We start from the raw sequence: 18,441 nt of genomic DNA on the forward strand, positions 1-18,441 counted from the left end.
TAAATTTTAATTTATGAATTTAGATACTCTCAATCTGACTCAATTTGTTAATTCTGGTCACTATATTTAATGTTCTAGTGATTGCAATCCTTTCCGGCTTCTTGCAATCTCCCCTCACGACACTCAATGTATCCTCGGTTCATGCCCTGTTCTTGACAGGTCCCCTATACGCTTTATAAGATGAGCCTATTTTTAACAAAAGACTTTGATAAGTTTTATCAAATAAATTGAGTAAGTTAACTTCCTGAAATCCAAAAGTTAATTCCCGCATATCAATTTTAACACAAACGCATACAAGAACAAAAAGTAAAAAAAAAAAAATTGTAGCATAATGAGGGAAGACTTGGAGTCTTTATGCCACGGGTTGTCTTAGAGTGTGGTGAAACAAGTCGAAGTCATGTGGGAAGCTGCATGGAAAGAAGAATAGACTTGGGGACCCTATTTATTTTTCCGCAAAGATCGATGAAAATGGAGCCCAGCATGTTGATAATATCAATTCTATTGAAAGCCAGCCATGTAGATGCTCCTTCCTCTTGATATTGGATTGGTTAATCAGAAGAGATTTTCCCACTTGCTTTTTAATAATAGTAATGAGCAGAAGATATCTGAAAATAATGCAAAATGATGGGAATGCGAGGGGGGAAACAATAATTAAGGGAAAAGTCAGCGGATTTGCATCACGGCTTCCTTACTTTCAAATCGTGGACGGTTTCTCATTAGCCCATGTCAAATCTTCAAGTACTATATATGCAATTATTAATGAAGCATTAGAGTTGAAAGTCTTCACATTAAGCTAATTAAGGTCAGTGTTTTACAATTCTTCTTCTACCTTGTTTCATTTCACATTTGATTTGTTTTCTTTTAGGCTATTGATATGGTTTCGTTATTGTAGTGGTTCATCAAATTATACTCCATAAGTTGGCTCAAACATTTATGGCAAGTGACCAAGAAGCATCTTCCTCAAACTCTGCTAACTCCAATTCAACCAGAGGAGCCTGCAAGTATGTTTTCTTGAGTTTCAGGGGTGAAGACACTCGTAGGGGCTTCTTAAACTACTTGTTTCATGCATTAAATAGGAGTGGGTTTAGAGTTTTCAGGGATGATAATGAACTCAGAAGGGGACAAGTTATCTCATAGGAGCTGCCACAAGCAATTGAAGAATCTCGCTTTGCAATTGTTGTCCTCTCTGAAAATTATGCCTCTTCTTCATGGTGTTTAGATGAGTTTCAACATATTCTTGCTTCCAGAAATGAATTGGGTCAACAAGTTTTCCCCATCTTTTATCATGTAGATCCATTTGACATGAGAAACCAACGAAACAGCTTTAGTAAAGCATTCGCCAAACTTGGACTGAAGTCCCATGAAGACCAATCCAAGGTGCAAAAATGGAGGGATTCTCTGACAAAAGTGGCTAATTTATCTGGATTTAATCCCCGCCAATATGGGTAATTTTTTTTATTAATAAAATTGAATAACGTATATGATATTTGTATGTATTATTGTCAATTCATTTAACAATGCATAGGTGCATCCAAGATATTTGCATGTGTCAACATGTTCTTTATTTTCAGAGGGATGAAAATTTTTAGTTGAGAGTAAAATTTTTGATAATTACTTCATATTATCAAATGCATAAATCTTTTTAAAAAAATTAATCATTTAATTCTTGTACTTTTGACCCAATTACAATTCAATCCCTAAACTTTAACTTATTATAACTCAATCCTTATAGTTTTAACTTGGTCATAACTTAATCCTTGAACTTTATCTTTTTGTAATTTAATTTTTATAGAATCAACCACTTAAATATTAGTTCCTATATTTTAAAAATAAAATTATAAAAATTTAAAATATTTTAAAATTTTAAAATTTATAATATTTATAAATATTAAAAGGGTTTAGTAATTTAAAATATCACTAATAAATTTTAACATATTTTTCATCATTATAATTTTATTTTTTTAAAATATAGGGACAAATATTTAAGTGATTTAAACTATAGGGATTAAATTACAAGAGACAAAATTCAGAGACTAAATTAAATTTATAAGAACCAAATTATAACAAGTCAAAGTTTAGAAACTGAATTACAACTGAATTAAAATTACAAGGATCAAATGATTAATTTTTTTATCTTTTTATTATTCATCTTATTTTTCAATATATTGTCAAAATTTTAAGTTGAGAGTAAAAATTTTGATAATTACTTCATATTGTCAAATGCATAAATCTTTTTATTATTCATCTTTTTTTTTTTCAATATATGTGTTTGTAGGTATGAAACAGAACTTATTGACCAAGTAGTTGAACATTTATGGGACCAATTTCATTCTGAACTGCTGCCACGGCACACTAATACACTGACTGGAATTGATTGGAGAGTGGACGAAATGTATTCTCTCTTAGGGATAGGGTTGGATGGTGCTCGGTTGATAGGAATATGGGGTATGGGAGGTGTTGGCAAGACAGCTCTTGCTAGAGCTATCTATGACATGTTTCATAACCAATTTGACTTCCATTGCTTTCTTGCCAATGCCAGGGAGGTCTCAGAAATGAATGGCCTAGTTCACTTGCAAAGTAGACTGCTTGCACTTCTCAAGATTAGAAACATAGAAATTGAAGACAAGCATGAAGGAAAGAAAACAACGGGATACCTTTTTTGCCATAGGAAGGTTATGCTTGTCCTTGATGATGTGAATCTTATGAGCCAATAAGAGAATTTAGTTGGAAGCGGGGAGTGGTTTGGTGATAGAAGTAGAATAATTATAACAACTAGAGATGTCTGCTTGTTGAGATCCCATAATGTGGATGGAGTATCTGAGGTTAAACCAATGAATGATGATGAGTGTCTTCAACTCTTTTGTCAAAAAGCATTTAGAAGAGATCAACCAAAAAAGAGTTTTTCGGAATTGTCTAAATTAGTAATTAATTATTCAAATGGCCTTCCTTTGGCTCTATGTGTTTTTGGTTCCTTCTTTTCAGGACGAAGGGGAATTGAATGGGAAGATGCTTTGGATATGTTGAAAAAGTACTCAAATAATGATGTTTTCAAGATACTTAGATTAAGTTATGTTGCATTAAACCATGTGGAAAAAACAATATTTTTGGATATTGCCTGTTTTTTTAATATGTGGGGCAAGGATGAAGTAACACAAATATTGGTAAGCTGTGGTTTTGAGGCAACAATTGGTATGAAAAATCTTATTGACAAATCATTGCTAGTTGAAATTGAGCTCGGTAATATCAAGTACATAAAGATGCATGATTTGGTTCAACAAATGGGTAGACTTATTGTTTTTGATGAATCTCGTGATGTTGTTGCTAGGCGTAGTAGATTGTGGTTTTCTCATGACATTGATCAAGTACTAAATAGAAATACGGTGAGTGATTAATTTTCTAGAAATACTAACAATATTGTTACAAATTTTCTTCCAGCTAAATTTTTATATGCCTCGTTTGCTTTTCTTATGTTAGGGAACTAAAGCAACAGAAGGTGTGGTTTTGCCCTTCACCTTTGCAAAAGATGAAGCAAATTGGAATCCTGTATCTTTCTTAAGGATGCGTCAGCTTCGATTATTCATCATATCATGTAAATTTAACCTTCCTCGTGGTCTCATGGGCTTTCCTTGGACATTAAAAGTTCTTCATTGGTATGGATATCCTCTCAGAGATCTTCCGTTGAATGTGAAACTTTATGAACTTGTATATCTCAAGATGCACAATAGCAAAATAAAGCGACTTTCTCACGGTACACAAGTAAGTTACTTTAATTTAAACATTCACATAACTCTAATTGATTAAGTTAATCATGACTATTTGTTTATAGCTGATTTGTCATATCTTTTATTTGACTAGTTTATGGAGAATCTAAAGATCTTGGACTTGAGCCATTCCAAAGACCTCATTGAAAGTCCAGAATTTTATGGACTCCGAAATTTAGAAAGGTTAGTCCTTGAAGGTTGCACAAAACTTTTTGCAATTCATCCTTCGCTTGGACAACACCAACGACTTCTTGTGGCAAATTTGAAAGGTTGTGTGAATCTAAAAAGTCTTCCGAGACAATTGGAAATGACATGTCTAATAGAATTTGTTCTAGAAGAGACTGGCATAGTAGATCTTCCTGACACACTTGGATCCCTAACTAGTGTTGAAGTTTTGAATTTTAGAAGTTGCAGAAATCTTCAATTCCTCCCAAGAAAATTGGACATGAATTCTTTGAAGGAATTTGTTCTTTGTGGATGCACACTAGTTAGAAATCTTCCAGAATTTGGGGAAAATATGAAAAATCTCATAACACTTGATGTCCAAGAGACAAGTATAGCGAAGCTTCCTGAATCTCTTGGATCTTTAGCTAGTCTCCAAACTTTGAATTCAAGGGATTGCAAATATCTTGTTGGCCTTCCCTCTAATTTTCACAAATTGAAACACTTGAAAGTTCTCAATATTTCTGGTTGTTCAGCTTTTTGTAAATTGCCAGAAAACATTAACGAAAATGAAGCCTTGGAAATTCTTGATGCTAGCAAAACTGCCATAACAGAAGTACCTTCTTCCATTGGTCATTTACAAGGACTCAAGACACTGTTATTTCATGGATGCTGTTCTGGTCCTAAGGGCTTAACGTTGCCTGATTCTATCTTCAATCTTAAATCATTGACAAATTTAGATTTAAGCAACTGCAATATTGATGATAGAATCATTCATTTCGATCTCGGTGGCCTATCATCATTGAAGAAATTAGATCTAAGTGGAAACATGTTTGTAAATCTACCAGCTAGCTGCATCTCTAATCTTTTGGATCTACAATTTCTTTATTTGAATTCTTGCCCAAGGCTCCAATTGTTGCCACAGCCTTCACCAGGTTTAAATCTAATGGATGCAGGAGATTGTGCTTCACTGACTGCTCTGTCAGATGTAAAATTGTTGCATCTCTTTGCTTCACTTAACCAGGTACGCATATGTCTATATGTAGTCATATATCAAAGGAACAATTACAAATAAGCCCCAAATTAGGGACTTATTTACGCAGAAGCCTCATAAATTTGTAAAATTGCAGCCAAGCCCTTTGGGACCTTCTTGTAATTTGTCTTCCGTGTGAAAAGACCACACTGCCTCAACTTCATACCTGGCCAATTGTGAATTACAATTTTTCAATTGTAAATTCGTGAGGACCTGCTGTAAACATAAGCCCACAAAAATGTCATTCTTCTCTCATATTTACAACTAAAAAATAATAATTTACAATAAAAAAATTCATAATTCACAACTAGACAGTTCAAAAATTAGGGTAATGTGATTTTTTCACATGCATGACAAATTACAACCAAATCGCTAGAGACTTACTATAATTTTACAAGTTGATGGGACTTAGCTTATTCGGAACTTGTATATAATTTTTCCTATGTCAAGTCCAATTCAAGTGTATTAGAGTGTGTGTGAGAGAGAAAGAGAGATTGTTTTTGTAAGCCATATTTTGTTTAACTTATAGCCAAATTTATATTTTAGAGTGGACAATATGCTAAAAGGCTATCGCATAGATTGAATGCTGATTCATTGGCATCACTATCATTCCAAGCCTTGTTAGTTAGTATTCCAGGGAGGGAGATACCATCGTGGTTTGAGAACCAAAACTATCTTTCCGAATCTAAAAGTTCAATAATACTAGACATCCCTCCATGTGAATGGCTTGGATTTGTGTTATGCATTGTGCTAGAAGATGACATGTTCTATTCCACTGAGGCCTTTGGACTCTCTCTTCTTGCAAAAGCTTCCAATGGTGATATTGTATTCCTTCATGGAACTGGACGTGAACTTGAGAAAGAAATAAGTTCACCTCACTTGTGGATCCTATTCGGGCAAATTGGAAGGCAAAGTGGTGCGCGTTTCTCAATGGATTACAACCAGCTCCTCTTGAAATTTGAAGCTCGAAAGAATGATGTACTGAGTTCCATTAAGTGTGGGTGGCGGCTCATGGACAAAATAGATTTTGAAAACCTCCTTTCAACTGTGCAAGAGCTTGAGGATCAAGTAAGTCACTTTTTTAAGTTCTCTCGAGAGTACTATGTGTGTATTTTGTAGTGTAAAAGCCATATTCATGCATGTGCTGTAGGATCTATGAACGGAAAAAATCTAAGATATTTTAAGAAAATGATAGGAGATACTTAAATGAAAGAGAATTTTATTGCAAACTCAAACTATAAAATACATCAAATTACAAGCGTTTTTCCTTCTCTCTCCTTCATGTATCACTTTCTTCCTCCTCTTTCTTCTCTTGTATTTTTTCCTACACACTCTCGCGGCACCTCTTCTCTCTCCTCTCTTCTTTTACTCACTACCTGATGCACTACATGACTACCCAAGCATACTATTTATAGAACAAAGTTGTGTTGACCTCGAAGTACAAGTCTGTAGCTAATAATCACCCTTGAATAGTGATCATTGATCTTGGCTTGGATGCTACTCCAATTTATTTCTATTGTTTACTTTATTTTAAGCCTAAAATTAGTGACAACTTCAATATGTGTGTGCTACATATATATTTGGCAACTTGCTTTTTTCATTTCACATTACTTCCAATAATTTTTGGTCATGTCTAAGTTATTACAGAAGAGAGAAACCACACAGAAGAAAAAAGACGAATTTAAGCCTGTATTTGCTAGGATTAAGGAAAAATAAGTAGAGATTCAGAAAAAAGGTGATTAGAAATTAAAGAAAAGGTGAGAGGAAAATAGTAGATGTCATAAAAGATTTAAAAGAATTTGAGGCACATTCTCTTGCATTTTAAAGCTGTTTCATTATTTTGCAAGCTATACTCATAGAAATTATGCCATGTATTAAGGAAAACGTAAGGTCCTCCGATGTTGAAGAACAAAGACACTGTTATTCTTCAGTGAGTGTGAGCCACCGAACCATAGTCAATGAATGTGAAACCGAGTCTCCAGAGTCTTCTTCTTCACTCTTAGAAAAGGAAAGCAATTTATGTGACTTACCGATGCATTTTAGTACTGACAATGCAAGGTACGATATATATACATACATGGGAAATGTCTCTTAATCTGTTCATAAATAAAGAAGTTTAGACTATTCTTGAACTTGTGATTTGACGTTACTTTGATTGTTCTGCTCCAGCCAATGCGAACATAATCATTGTGACTTCGCTCCTGCCATTGCGGATCCAACCATCACAGTGCCCCCCATAGCCATCTATTCACCTTCTTCATCAAATTTCCGTCCATCCGAGAGTGTAACTAGCCAGGTATGATGTTTATATTAACTGAAAAGCACTCCTCTGAATCTTCCTCTGATGTAATAATGGATGTTGATCAGTTAAGATCATGTCCTTAACTTTCTATGAAAATTTGTTAGGGTCAATCCAATCAGACCTTTTCATTGTAATTGGCATATAAATTTGAACGAGAGTTCTCTCTAGTGAGTATTCTCATTTTTCTCACTCAAGGGAAGAGTTAATTCCATTCTTCTGTTGTTTTGCTTCATCTGTTTATTTATTACTTCTTCTGTTTGTGCTGGTCATATTGCTATTTGGTTGGTGGAGGCTAATTCAGAAAAAGGGGATGAGGCAGGTACTGCGATTGAATTGGATTGGACAGGTGGTAGTGGCGACAGAGGAGGGAAGAGGAGACTAGTGGGAGTGTTAATGACGGAGAAAGCTTTGGACAACAAGAAGGTGATGAGCATGCTTAGACAAGATTGGAATATGCTAAAAGAGGAGGTGGATATCTTGGAATTAGAAATTAATGCATATCTGTTTACCTTTGAGATTGAGGAGGATTACATTAGGGTATTAAGAAGTAGACCTTGGTACATCTCAGGATGTCTACTGAATATCCAAGAATGGACAGAGTATATAGTGTTATCAGACGGAAGATTCAACATGTCACCTTTCTGGGTACAATTTCATAATGTACCTCTAAGGGCTATGACCGTGAGTAATCTTATGAAATTAGGAAAAAGGATAGGTGAGGTACTAATGGTTGAATGTCCGATTGTTAATGGAAGGATAATTAGGAGTTGTGCAAGGGCAAGGATCAATGTTGATCTAAGTCGCCCACTAGTGACAGGGTTTTGGATTTTGAGACCAGAGCTGCCAAAGCTATGGAGCTCAGTGAGGTATGAAAGACTCGAGAATCTTTGCTGCAAGTGTGGATTTATAGGGCATGATTCGAGAATCTGCAATGCAGAAAGGGAGATGGCAGTGATGGATCCTACAAAACCTATGTATGGTTCATGGCTCAGTGTTAGTCCTGAGAGAAACTGTGATTATGCTATGCATGTTTGTGAACAAGGATGGTTTGAAGTTGTAGGGGGTGGTGAGAAGAAGATGCGATTCAATACTCACAATGCAAGGTACTGTATGTAAGTATAAAAGAAATGTGATCTTATCATCATTTATTAATGATAAATTTCAAAGTTTGGATCGTGATTTGAAATCAAAAATTGTGGCCTCAATTTAAAATTTCCTGATATGAAGTTAATGCTTTTGACTTTACCGATGTGCTTTGGTCAACGCAGAGTTAGACAACAGAACTTTGCTCCCGTCATTGCAAATCCAGCCATCACAGCACAGCCGCCTGCTGCCATCGAATCACCTTCTTCATCGAACTGCCATCCACATGAGAGTGTGACTATTGAGGTATGGTGCTTATAAGAACTGACATGTACTCCGTAGTATCTTCCTCTTATTCACATCCTTCATGGTTCATATGCCAGACTTCTTTTAGGCATATTTGCTGAAATTCTTCTTAATTGATAGCATTTAGATTAAGGAATGAGAAATTTGAATTTAAAATCTCATTTAAAATCAATGTATTTAAAATCTTTTTAAGACAGTGTAAAAAATTTCAAAGGAAGAAAGGAGAAGGATTAAAATTCAAAATAAAAACAAAATACTTGAAGTCGCGAGTCCTATCTTTTAAATAATGAAAGACAAGAACGATATTATAATGCATAAATGTCTATAGATTTAATTAATCCAATTCTCAAAATCTAAATTCATGTTTTATTATAATTTTTTAAATTTCAATTTTTTTAGACATTAATTATTTGAAATTTCAATCACCCTAACTCTTTTGTTCTCTTTATGTTTTTACTATCAAGGCTTTTGTTACTCTCATATATGAGCTAAGAGCATATAATTTATCTTTCTTTAATACCCCTTGTAATACCCTACTTTTTTAATTTTATTTTTTTATTTTTAGATCATTGGCTTCTACATAAAATAAAAGATATTTTGATATCTTGCAGTCACGAAAGAATGAAGACTTGTATTTTTTATAATTTTTCAAAAATAAAAGGATGTAATTATGATAATTTTCTTTAACAATTGTAAAAAAATACAAATTTTCATCATTTCAAGACTTAAGATATTAAAATATCTCTTATTTTATACAGAAGCCAATTCTTCAAAAAAAAATAAAATTTGAAAATTAGAACATTACAATGAGTATTAAAAAAAGGCTCCAAATGAGAGATTTGGTTCAAATCTAAATTTAAATACAAATCTGCATTAATCCATACACGACAATGTAATCATGAATTTTATTTAGTTGTGATTCCATTCTTGGCTGGCTATGAAAATATGTTTGGGTCAATTCAGGTCATATTTGGTTTGAGTGAAGGAAAATTCAAGGAAGGAAGAAGGAGAGAGAAATCTCCCTCTTAATTGTTTGATGCAAATAATTAAAATTCCAAAGAACTAGTACTTCCCTCAAATATGGGAAGCATGGAACCTTCTCTCCCTCTCTATCTTCATTCCTCTCAAATGACTCCATATTACCAAGCATGATCTCAGGGATATTAGAATCCAGTGGGATGAACAAAACTTTATATATACATTCACAATTGAAATAGCGATTATCCCCTGGGGGGGGGAGAAAGAATGACATTTAAGGTCCCTTATATGAGAAACATTGATCCTTTGATCTCTTGAAATTATAACATTTTTAAGCTTGACAACTATGAGTCTATGATATGAAGTATTAACTTTTTCTTGACTTAGCTAGGGACCAAAATATTAATAATTCTTTTGCAAGGGGCCAAAATATCATTCCTCTATTGAAATACACAAGGGAATGTGAATTTCATTGTTTGCATCATTGTTTGTCTTGTGGTTGAGTCTCAGGAAGAAATAATTTGCTCTTATGATTCAATTGATGGCATAAAAGTTTCCTCCCCAAAGCAGAATCCTTCATGGGAGAGAAATCCTATTGCTGGTGACACACTTGTGGTTAATACTATTTCCGAGGCCTACTCAATAGAGTCTGAGAAAACAAACCCTGAGAAGATACTTGAAGAACTTTTTCAAGTTCCAGACTTAGAAGACACTGAGTTGCTGCAAACATATGATATGCTGACCAGTGATGGAAGAAAATATGAGTTATTTAAGTCTCTTCCTATGCGATTAAGAAAACCTTGGATTTTAATGCAAATTAAAAAATATTTAAGTTAATCTGTAATTTTTATAAACCTTAGTGACACATTCACAAAATCATTGTGCTACTTAGCATTGTCATGTGTTTGTCTCATTAATTGGTGATTAAATTAATTTTGTTTAGAAAAGCCCACACATAAATTCATCGAGGGCGTAAGATCCTAGTTTTTAATCATTAGACAACAAATTAATTATAAACAATTTCGATAGATAAAAAGAAAATTTCGAGACGGAGAAAATTATAGAACATTTATTGAGGATCAAGAACTTAGAAAATAAGTAAGATAATTTAAACATAGAATTTATAATATATATATATATATATATATTATAATGTGGGAAAAAATGGGAAATAGGTGGGTTATTTTTTATATGATTGTTCAATCAATCACCTCCAATTGCTTTTATAAGGGGTACGTCGTTTTAGTTTGTTGGAATGGTATTGATCCACCTATTTCTAAAAATGAGAAGCATGTTAATATGATTTTTATTTTTACTTCGAAGTAGAAGATAAGGTCCATTTCATGGGAATGTATGTTATGAATGGGTCCAATAACAATAATGGCGGCAACAAATAGACTTATGAGCTTTGAGTAGTAGAATGGGCCATCAAATGGTTAATGGGCTTGGTGTTTTGAGAATATTTAAAGAAGAGTTAGGACATAAAAAAGGTTATTTAAGAATTTTGTGAACACTTTCTACAATGCTTCCTCTTTCTCTATGGCTATTTTCATTGTGATTGTGGATTTCCTCTTCCTCCCTTCTACAATTCCATGATGGTTTTCCCTTTTGTCTCCTTATTTCGATGTTCTTGTAGTTCTATAATTTCCCTTTTATCAATTCTAGAATTTGGATTGGGAATTTTCAGGAAATTAATGTGTTCCTGAATTTATATATCTTGAGTCTATGAGAGAGCAAGAGAGAGATTGGAAGTTAGTGTATGAAAAATGAAGACAAATGATTTAAAATTTGGTTAAAAATATTTCTGTTGCGTGTGTGTATAGCAAAAGCTAAACCTTAAAAAAGAAAAAGAAAGTGGAACAACATGGACAAGTTAACTCGGCTTGTTATATTTCTGATTGTGTTGTGACCACTGTGTGCTGCAACAAATTGTACAAGGTGATCGTACTGTAATGGAAAGATCTTTGCTTACGAGCTTTTGGTTGATTCCCGTGAGGATCCCATTTGATGATGATCTCCGTTGCAAGTCAACAACAACAAGCATTGCGGACTATGAGCGTGTTTTCATGAAACTTACTGATTTATTCAATCTTATTTATAAATCAATTTAAATCTTATTAACTCTATCAAAAAATTAACAAATTTTTAATTTTATCTCTATTAAATATACATACTTTCAAAATAAAATATTTCATCATTTAATGACTTTTTCAATATTTTATAAGATAAGAAAGTATAGATAAACACAAAAATTATAGAGGTGCCCAGTGCCCCAGTCCTCCGATTATTGGATAATTTTGAAAATTAATTATTATTTTAAAAGGAATTATTATATACTTTAGTTATATTAACCTCCATTAAAAGGAGGAGAAGAATTCCCATGTTTGTATATAGAAAAACCTCCGATTATTGGATATAGAAAAAACCATGTTTGTAAATTCACAAATAAGATGAAATAAGCTATCATATACAAGAATGGAAAAGACACACATGATAAAAGACGCCAAAAAAATTGAACGAAGTTAGGCAAGATGAAACACCAAAAGTTGCAGCACTGTCTTCTGGACCGTTACAATGCTGCTACCAACAAAGGTCCACAGTGCAATCATCCAAGCAAACAGAATTTTTTTTTTTTTTAATGTGAAAACTTCATGAAAACCAATCTGCCACAGGTGCTATGTTTTGTCATCATAGAACAAAGGATATTTGCGCTTGCATGCATAAGGTCGATGCAGAGCAATGATGGGTCCAGATGAACTTGCTACAAAACCAAGGTTAGAAAAAGAAGAATGATCTGGTAAGACTAAAGGGAGAACCAACAGCATGATGCCTGCATGTGTAAGATGCAAAGCCATTCTCAACTACATGTGTTGTATTCCAATGTCCTCCATCATGATCATTCACCCAAAAGACTTTAGGTGTAATATCTTGAAAAATTAGACCCTAATTAACTTAGTTAGATGATGGTAATTTGGTAAATTAATATGGTGTATAGTCATAGAGATCTAATGAGTGTTTTGGGTTATGATTTCAGCTCTAAATTCATGTTCGAAGTGGAGTTGAGTCACTCGGACATTAAAAAGTACAAAAACGAAGAAAAATAATTCTGTACCACATGCCATGTGTACGAGACGTCGCAGCACATATAAGTCACTAGAATGAGAATCAAGCTTCTCTTTACCACATGCACATAATCACAATTCTATAAAATTAGAGTGAGAATCATACTCAAAATTGAAAGGAACAAAAGAGGAAATGAAGAAGATGTGAAGAGCTCTACTAGGGCGTACTAAGTGGAAGGTTTGGGAGCAATTTGAAACTAATCAAGTTAAGTGTACTAAGCTTCCCTCTTCTCCTTTCTACCACTTTTCTCAATTTTTTTTACTCCACCCCACTCACTCATGCTTTTTATGATGGTTATTACTTTTAGCGCTACATTCTTCAATATGTTATGAAATTGTTTGATGCTTTGCTATGGTTATTATAATGATCCTCTAGCAAGCTAGCTAATACATATGTTTCAAGGTAAAATATATATAAGTTGTAGTTGAAGTGAAGGGAAATTACTCGAAATTTAAGCATTCTTGATCTTCAACTAATTGACCGGAATGAAAGTATATTTAACTGGATGGAGCCACGAATGGCAACCAGTTGAAACCACACCAGTAAGTGATTAGATAATGTGGAAGTGTTTCAAAAATTTTGAAAACTTCGATGTTTGTCTTCCAATGATGAAGACAAATTGTTTAAAATCTTGGAACTCTTTCTGTAAATTGTCATGAATGGAAGTGTGTCGCAAAATTATACTCAACAAAGGCTTGTCCCAAAATAACAATAATAATAATAATAATAAGGGGACTTCGAAGATTGAATAATAAAAATTGACTTTATTTTCAAGGGTGAAAAGATAAAATTGCTTTGGAATTTTTTGACAGGACGTGGCATCCTTGATTTTTTTGTTGGAGTAATACCGCCACTAACTTTAAAAAAGGGTGCAATTCTTCTCCCTCCTTCCTCATCTCGTCGCTGCATCGCCGGCAACACCTCCTCTCCTTTCTTCTTTCTACCTCAATACCTCACCTCTTCTCTCTCTCTCTCTCTCTCTCTATCTCTCCAAGCTTCACCTTCCCAATCTACTTTGTAATATTTGCCTCCCTCTCCTGCACCAGTTGGCATTGATTTCAAGGGTCAAACTAGATTCCAGGTCCGCAAGCATCCCAAACTCATTAAGAAACGAACTTCTCATATCCAATAACAACAAATTATATCTCCTAAACAGTAAATCATAACTTGAAATGCTAACGAATTCACTTCCACTCAATATCCTACATTCACACTTATTTCTCAGCAACTAAAACACAAATAGCTTCCATATTTTAGCGGGCCAGGGGCCTCTAACGTGCCCTTCTCTAATGTTCCTTATAATGTTTTAATGTCCCAATTTCGTTTTTCATTTTTCTCTGAATCATTGGCTTCTACATAAAATAAGAGACATTTGGATATCTTGATGTAGGGGTGTTCAATCTGGACCCATCCCGATTGGCCCGGTATCGTCCCGATCATATCGGGACGGGTCTTGTCTCGACCCGAAAATAATCGAGACGAGACTTTACAAGACGGGACAGGAAAGGGGTTCGGGACGGGACGGGACACAAGATTACTATCGGGACGTCCCGTCCTGTCCCGAATATTATATATTATTTTTTATTTTAAATATATTAATTATATTAATATAATTTATACTTATATTAATTATATCAATTATAATTTTAATACTTACAATTCTTATTTAAAACTAAAGTGTTTTTATATTGATAATTTTAATGACATAGAGTAAACATAGCGATATCTTTTTTATAATATATTAATTATATTAATATAATTTATTCTTATATCTATCTATTTAATAGCTTTTATTTATAACATACTTCTTGCTTATTTTTAGAAGAGTAATTAGCTTAGTACATCTTCACTAAAATAGAAGAACAATTATTTGATGTTGTATTTGACTTGCCTGTTGTTGCTAATCTTATAGCATAAAGATCACTTGTATTTTTTATTATAATATGTAGTTGTGATTAATATAATTCAATAATTGATTTTAAAGTATTGTTATTTATGTACTTGTGTTATTTTGATTTTAAACTTAATAAATTATATAATTTAAAATTTTAATGAACATTATTATCCAGATCTTTTTCGATATTATCTCATTTATCGGGACGGCGGGACGTCCCGATCTTGTCCTGGTCCCGTCCCGACTCTTAACGGGACGAGACGACTTTCGGGACGGGACGGGACACGGGATCAAAATTCAATCCTGATCTTTTTTCCGAGACGGGACACGGGACAGGGGTGTCCCGGTCCCGTCCCGTCCCGTGAACACCCTTATCTTGATGTTCCAAAATGATAAAGATTTGTATTTTTTATGATTTTTAAAAAAAAATATTACAAATACATCCTTTTATTTTTAAAAAATCATAAAAAATATAAATCTTCACCATTTTGGGACATCAAGATATCCAAATGTCTCTTATTTTATGTAGAAACTAATGATTCAAAGAAAAATAAAAAACAAAATTGAGATATTAGAACGGTCATTAAAAATGGCACATTAAAAGCTCCTAATCCTATTTTAGCATGGTCAAGCTAAACAAACAAAAAGCAAAATATACAATTTTTACATATGATGATGATGATGATAAAGAACCTGAATCTCCCTTTGAGAAGAAATCGTAGAACACCTTGCCAGGCAAGTGGAGGAACTCCTCTTACTCCTCTTCAATGCCATCATACTTCCTCTTAGTCTGCACGAGTTGCAACACCAGAGACCTCCTAGTGCAAAAATCATTACCATACCCCTGGGCAAGAAGTCGCGGCCGACAAGATCCTTGGGAACACTGAACTTGCCACTCCTCTAGCTCCCAACGACGGCGACCTGGGGATGATCGATGGTGGACTGGCTTCTGACCAGAACGAAGATGTCATGAAGCTTGCTCATTAAGGAGATCACGGAGGAGCCAAGAGGAGCAGATGAGGAAGACAAAGATGGGGGCGCTGCAATCGAGTCTTCTGCCATGGTGAGATTGGGAAAACCGCTAAGCGAAGAATGTGAATCGGGAAGAGAAAGAGAAGAGCAGAAAATGAATGTACGATTCATTGTCGTTGTTGCCGTTGTTTTGCCGGATGATATCATCGTCTCCAACTATGGCGACTTGCTCCCCCACCGTTCTCTGCCAAGAACAGGGTCAAAATGGGAAGGAAGAAGCTAATCTCTCTCAATGCCACGTGCGCATCTATAAGTCAAACAAAGCTATTTACCAGTCAAAGGCAATAATGTTGCGATATTGCAAATGAAAGTTAAAGCGTGACATTGTTATAACAAAAAATTTTAAATACGCTCCTCACAAAAAAGTTCTAGGACATGTTTTACCTTTAATCATATTCTTAATATTTAATGATGTTGGGTTTGCTAAAATTTATAAAAAGTCCAAATGAACAAGATAGATTGAAATGGATTCTCAAGATCATCAAGCTCTTTAACCTCTGCAACCATGTCCCATAGCCCCCCATAACAACTAGTCTTTGCTGTGACGTTACCCCTAAAACCTCCCAATAATAATGGTTGTAGTACCTTTGTAACCCCCTTTCTGATTTAATAATGCTTTCTCTAATAATTTACTAGATCACGAAATTAACCTTCAGGAATAGTACCTTAATTTTAAGGACCTGAGAAATAGTTGTTCAATTATTTTGCAAGATATATTCATGAATTGTATTATGCATTTAAGGGAAACACAATGGGCCAAAGAGCAAGGGCGGCAATGCAGTTTGTCAGCAACTGAAAGCTCCCAAATCAAAACATTTCTCCAGAAACCTCATCATGATGCTCGAAAAAGTAAGACAAACCAGATGATCCGTGGAAACAGTTCATTACAGAAGACACAAGGTACGGATTATACATATGAAATGTAACCTACCATGTGTCTTGATATTGGTGATGAATTTCAAGGTAGGACTTATGATTTGAAATTAAAAACTGTTGTCTTCTAACTGTTAACTAAACCATGATTGGATGCTTATTTCAAATTAAACTCACAAAGGTTTCCCCCCACTTCAGACCATTGTTGATCAGTTCCATATGACTTCGATCGCTGGATACAATTTATATTTGACAGATACGAATACTCATTTAATTGACTTGCAATCTTTTTTTTTTTATCAAGTTTTATACTTGCTGCTAGTGAAACATTTACACAAAATTTCAGGTTTTGGTTTTAGATATGGAATGCTTAGCAGCACAAATCTGAGACAGAATGCTGTGAGTGCACGATTTATTTGAATTAATTCCTGGCTCTATTTGCCACCAGAACCACGCACCTCTGCTGCAAATGGTCTTTCTCGATCGACTTGAATGGCATGCATGATGATAACTTTACCAAGTTTCAAGCTCAGAGATGTATAATTTCTCGTTTGTTCTACTTTCATTTGAGCTGAAATTGGCGTGTTTGATCCTATATGACTTGCTGGTTTAAAATTTGTAGCTGGCTGTGCTAAGCTTGACAGTTTACATGTTAATTATATATGCTTGTTTCTTTGATATTTCTCCATTTTGTAGTTAAATAATTTGATGCCACTCCTTTAGGTTATAGTTAGTGTTTAATTAATGGCTAAAGGAGAATTTTGTCCTTCATATATATATATATATATATATATATTTGGGGTTTTCTATATTATTGGATTTTAGAGAGTTAATTACTCCTTTATGAATAGTTCAGAAGCAAAAATGTTCCTTAACTCAAAGCATCAATGGTTGATAGCCGAAGGATAACATTACAATCCAAATCCAAAGTGCAGTTTTAAAGACATCTCCAAAAAGTAGAGATAAGGAAATAAAACTTAATGATGATCTTGGTTGGAACATATATATCATGCCACTGCAATTCTTTGTTGCACCCTCGAACTCATCACAAAGGAGAGACAAGATGAGAATCTAGATCATGCTCAATTTAAAAGCGGCAAATCACAATTAAATACCCCATAAGAGCATTAATTACAATTAGGAATTTTGAATGATTGAAATTTTAGTGATAAACTATAGTTTTTACTTGAAATTAAAAATATATATGAGTTTATAAAATTTCTTTGAATACAAAAATTATTATTATTATAAGTTAGGATTATTGTAATCTTAATTGAAAAAACTAAAATCTACATTTGGGGAATGATATTAACAATAATACCAACATATTATAGTAATTTTAGCAGCCCCAACCATAACATTTGGGATCCTAATTCTTTTCATTTGAGATTAATAATAAACCCAACTTTTAATAATAATTTTGTAGTAACTTTTTTTATTTTTCAAATGTAGTTCACTTGAATATTAATAAGCGTGCAAATTTATAAGTAACTAGCTTCATATTCAAAACTGACTTTAATAAAGTGCCAAGTAATCATGGCATATTCATAAATAACTTTTGAAAGCTTTTTAAGTGAATATTAGTTTTATATTGAAAAAAACTCATTTTCAAGTGTGAATTATGGTTTTCTCAACTAGAATTAATAACAGTCTCAACTCATTATAGTAATTTCAATGATGTCTTTTTTTTTTAAATGAGGATAATTTTATAAACTTATATATTTTTAATTACAAGTAAAGATCATGGTTTATTATTGAGATTTTAAAATTCAAGATCTTTGAATTGTAATCAATGACCTTATAAGGTTCATAATTTTCATTTTTTAAAAAAATAAATAAGTGGTGAACCAATTCTTAGTCAGTTTGGGGCAATCCTTATAAGAAAAAAAAATTA

The 18,441-nt window shown here is 33.6% G+C and overlaps 1 protein-coding gene across 1 annotated transcript; it reads left to right on the plus strand.

The window, feature by feature from the left end:
* Positions 1–864: 864 nt before the first annotated feature.
* Positions 865–10,525, plus strand: LOC129298711 (disease resistance protein RUN1-like). Its single transcript, XM_054937132.1, has 10 exons — positions 865–1,445; positions 2,276–3,380; positions 3,475–3,756; positions 3,856–4,947; positions 5,503–6,024; positions 6,836–7,014; positions 7,126–7,252; positions 7,550–8,370; positions 8,527–8,647; positions 10,130–10,525. The coding sequence occupies exons 2-10, from the start codon at positions 2,832–2,834 to the stop codon at positions 10,460–10,462; spliced, it is 4,026 nt and encodes a 1,341-aa protein (XP_054793107.1). The 5' UTR covers positions 865–1,445; positions 2,276–2,831; the 3' UTR covers positions 10,463–10,525.
* Positions 10,526–18,441: the final 7,916 nt, after the last annotated feature.

The sequence above is a fragment of the Prosopis cineraria genome, unplaced genomic scaffold, assembly GCF_029017545.1.
Source record: "Prosopis cineraria cultivar Desert tree isolate PC_DT_omini unplaced genomic scaffold, ASM2901754v1 PC2, whole genome shotgun sequence".
NCBI lineage: Eukaryota > Viridiplantae > Streptophyta > Magnoliopsida > Fabales > Fabaceae > Prosopis > Prosopis cineraria.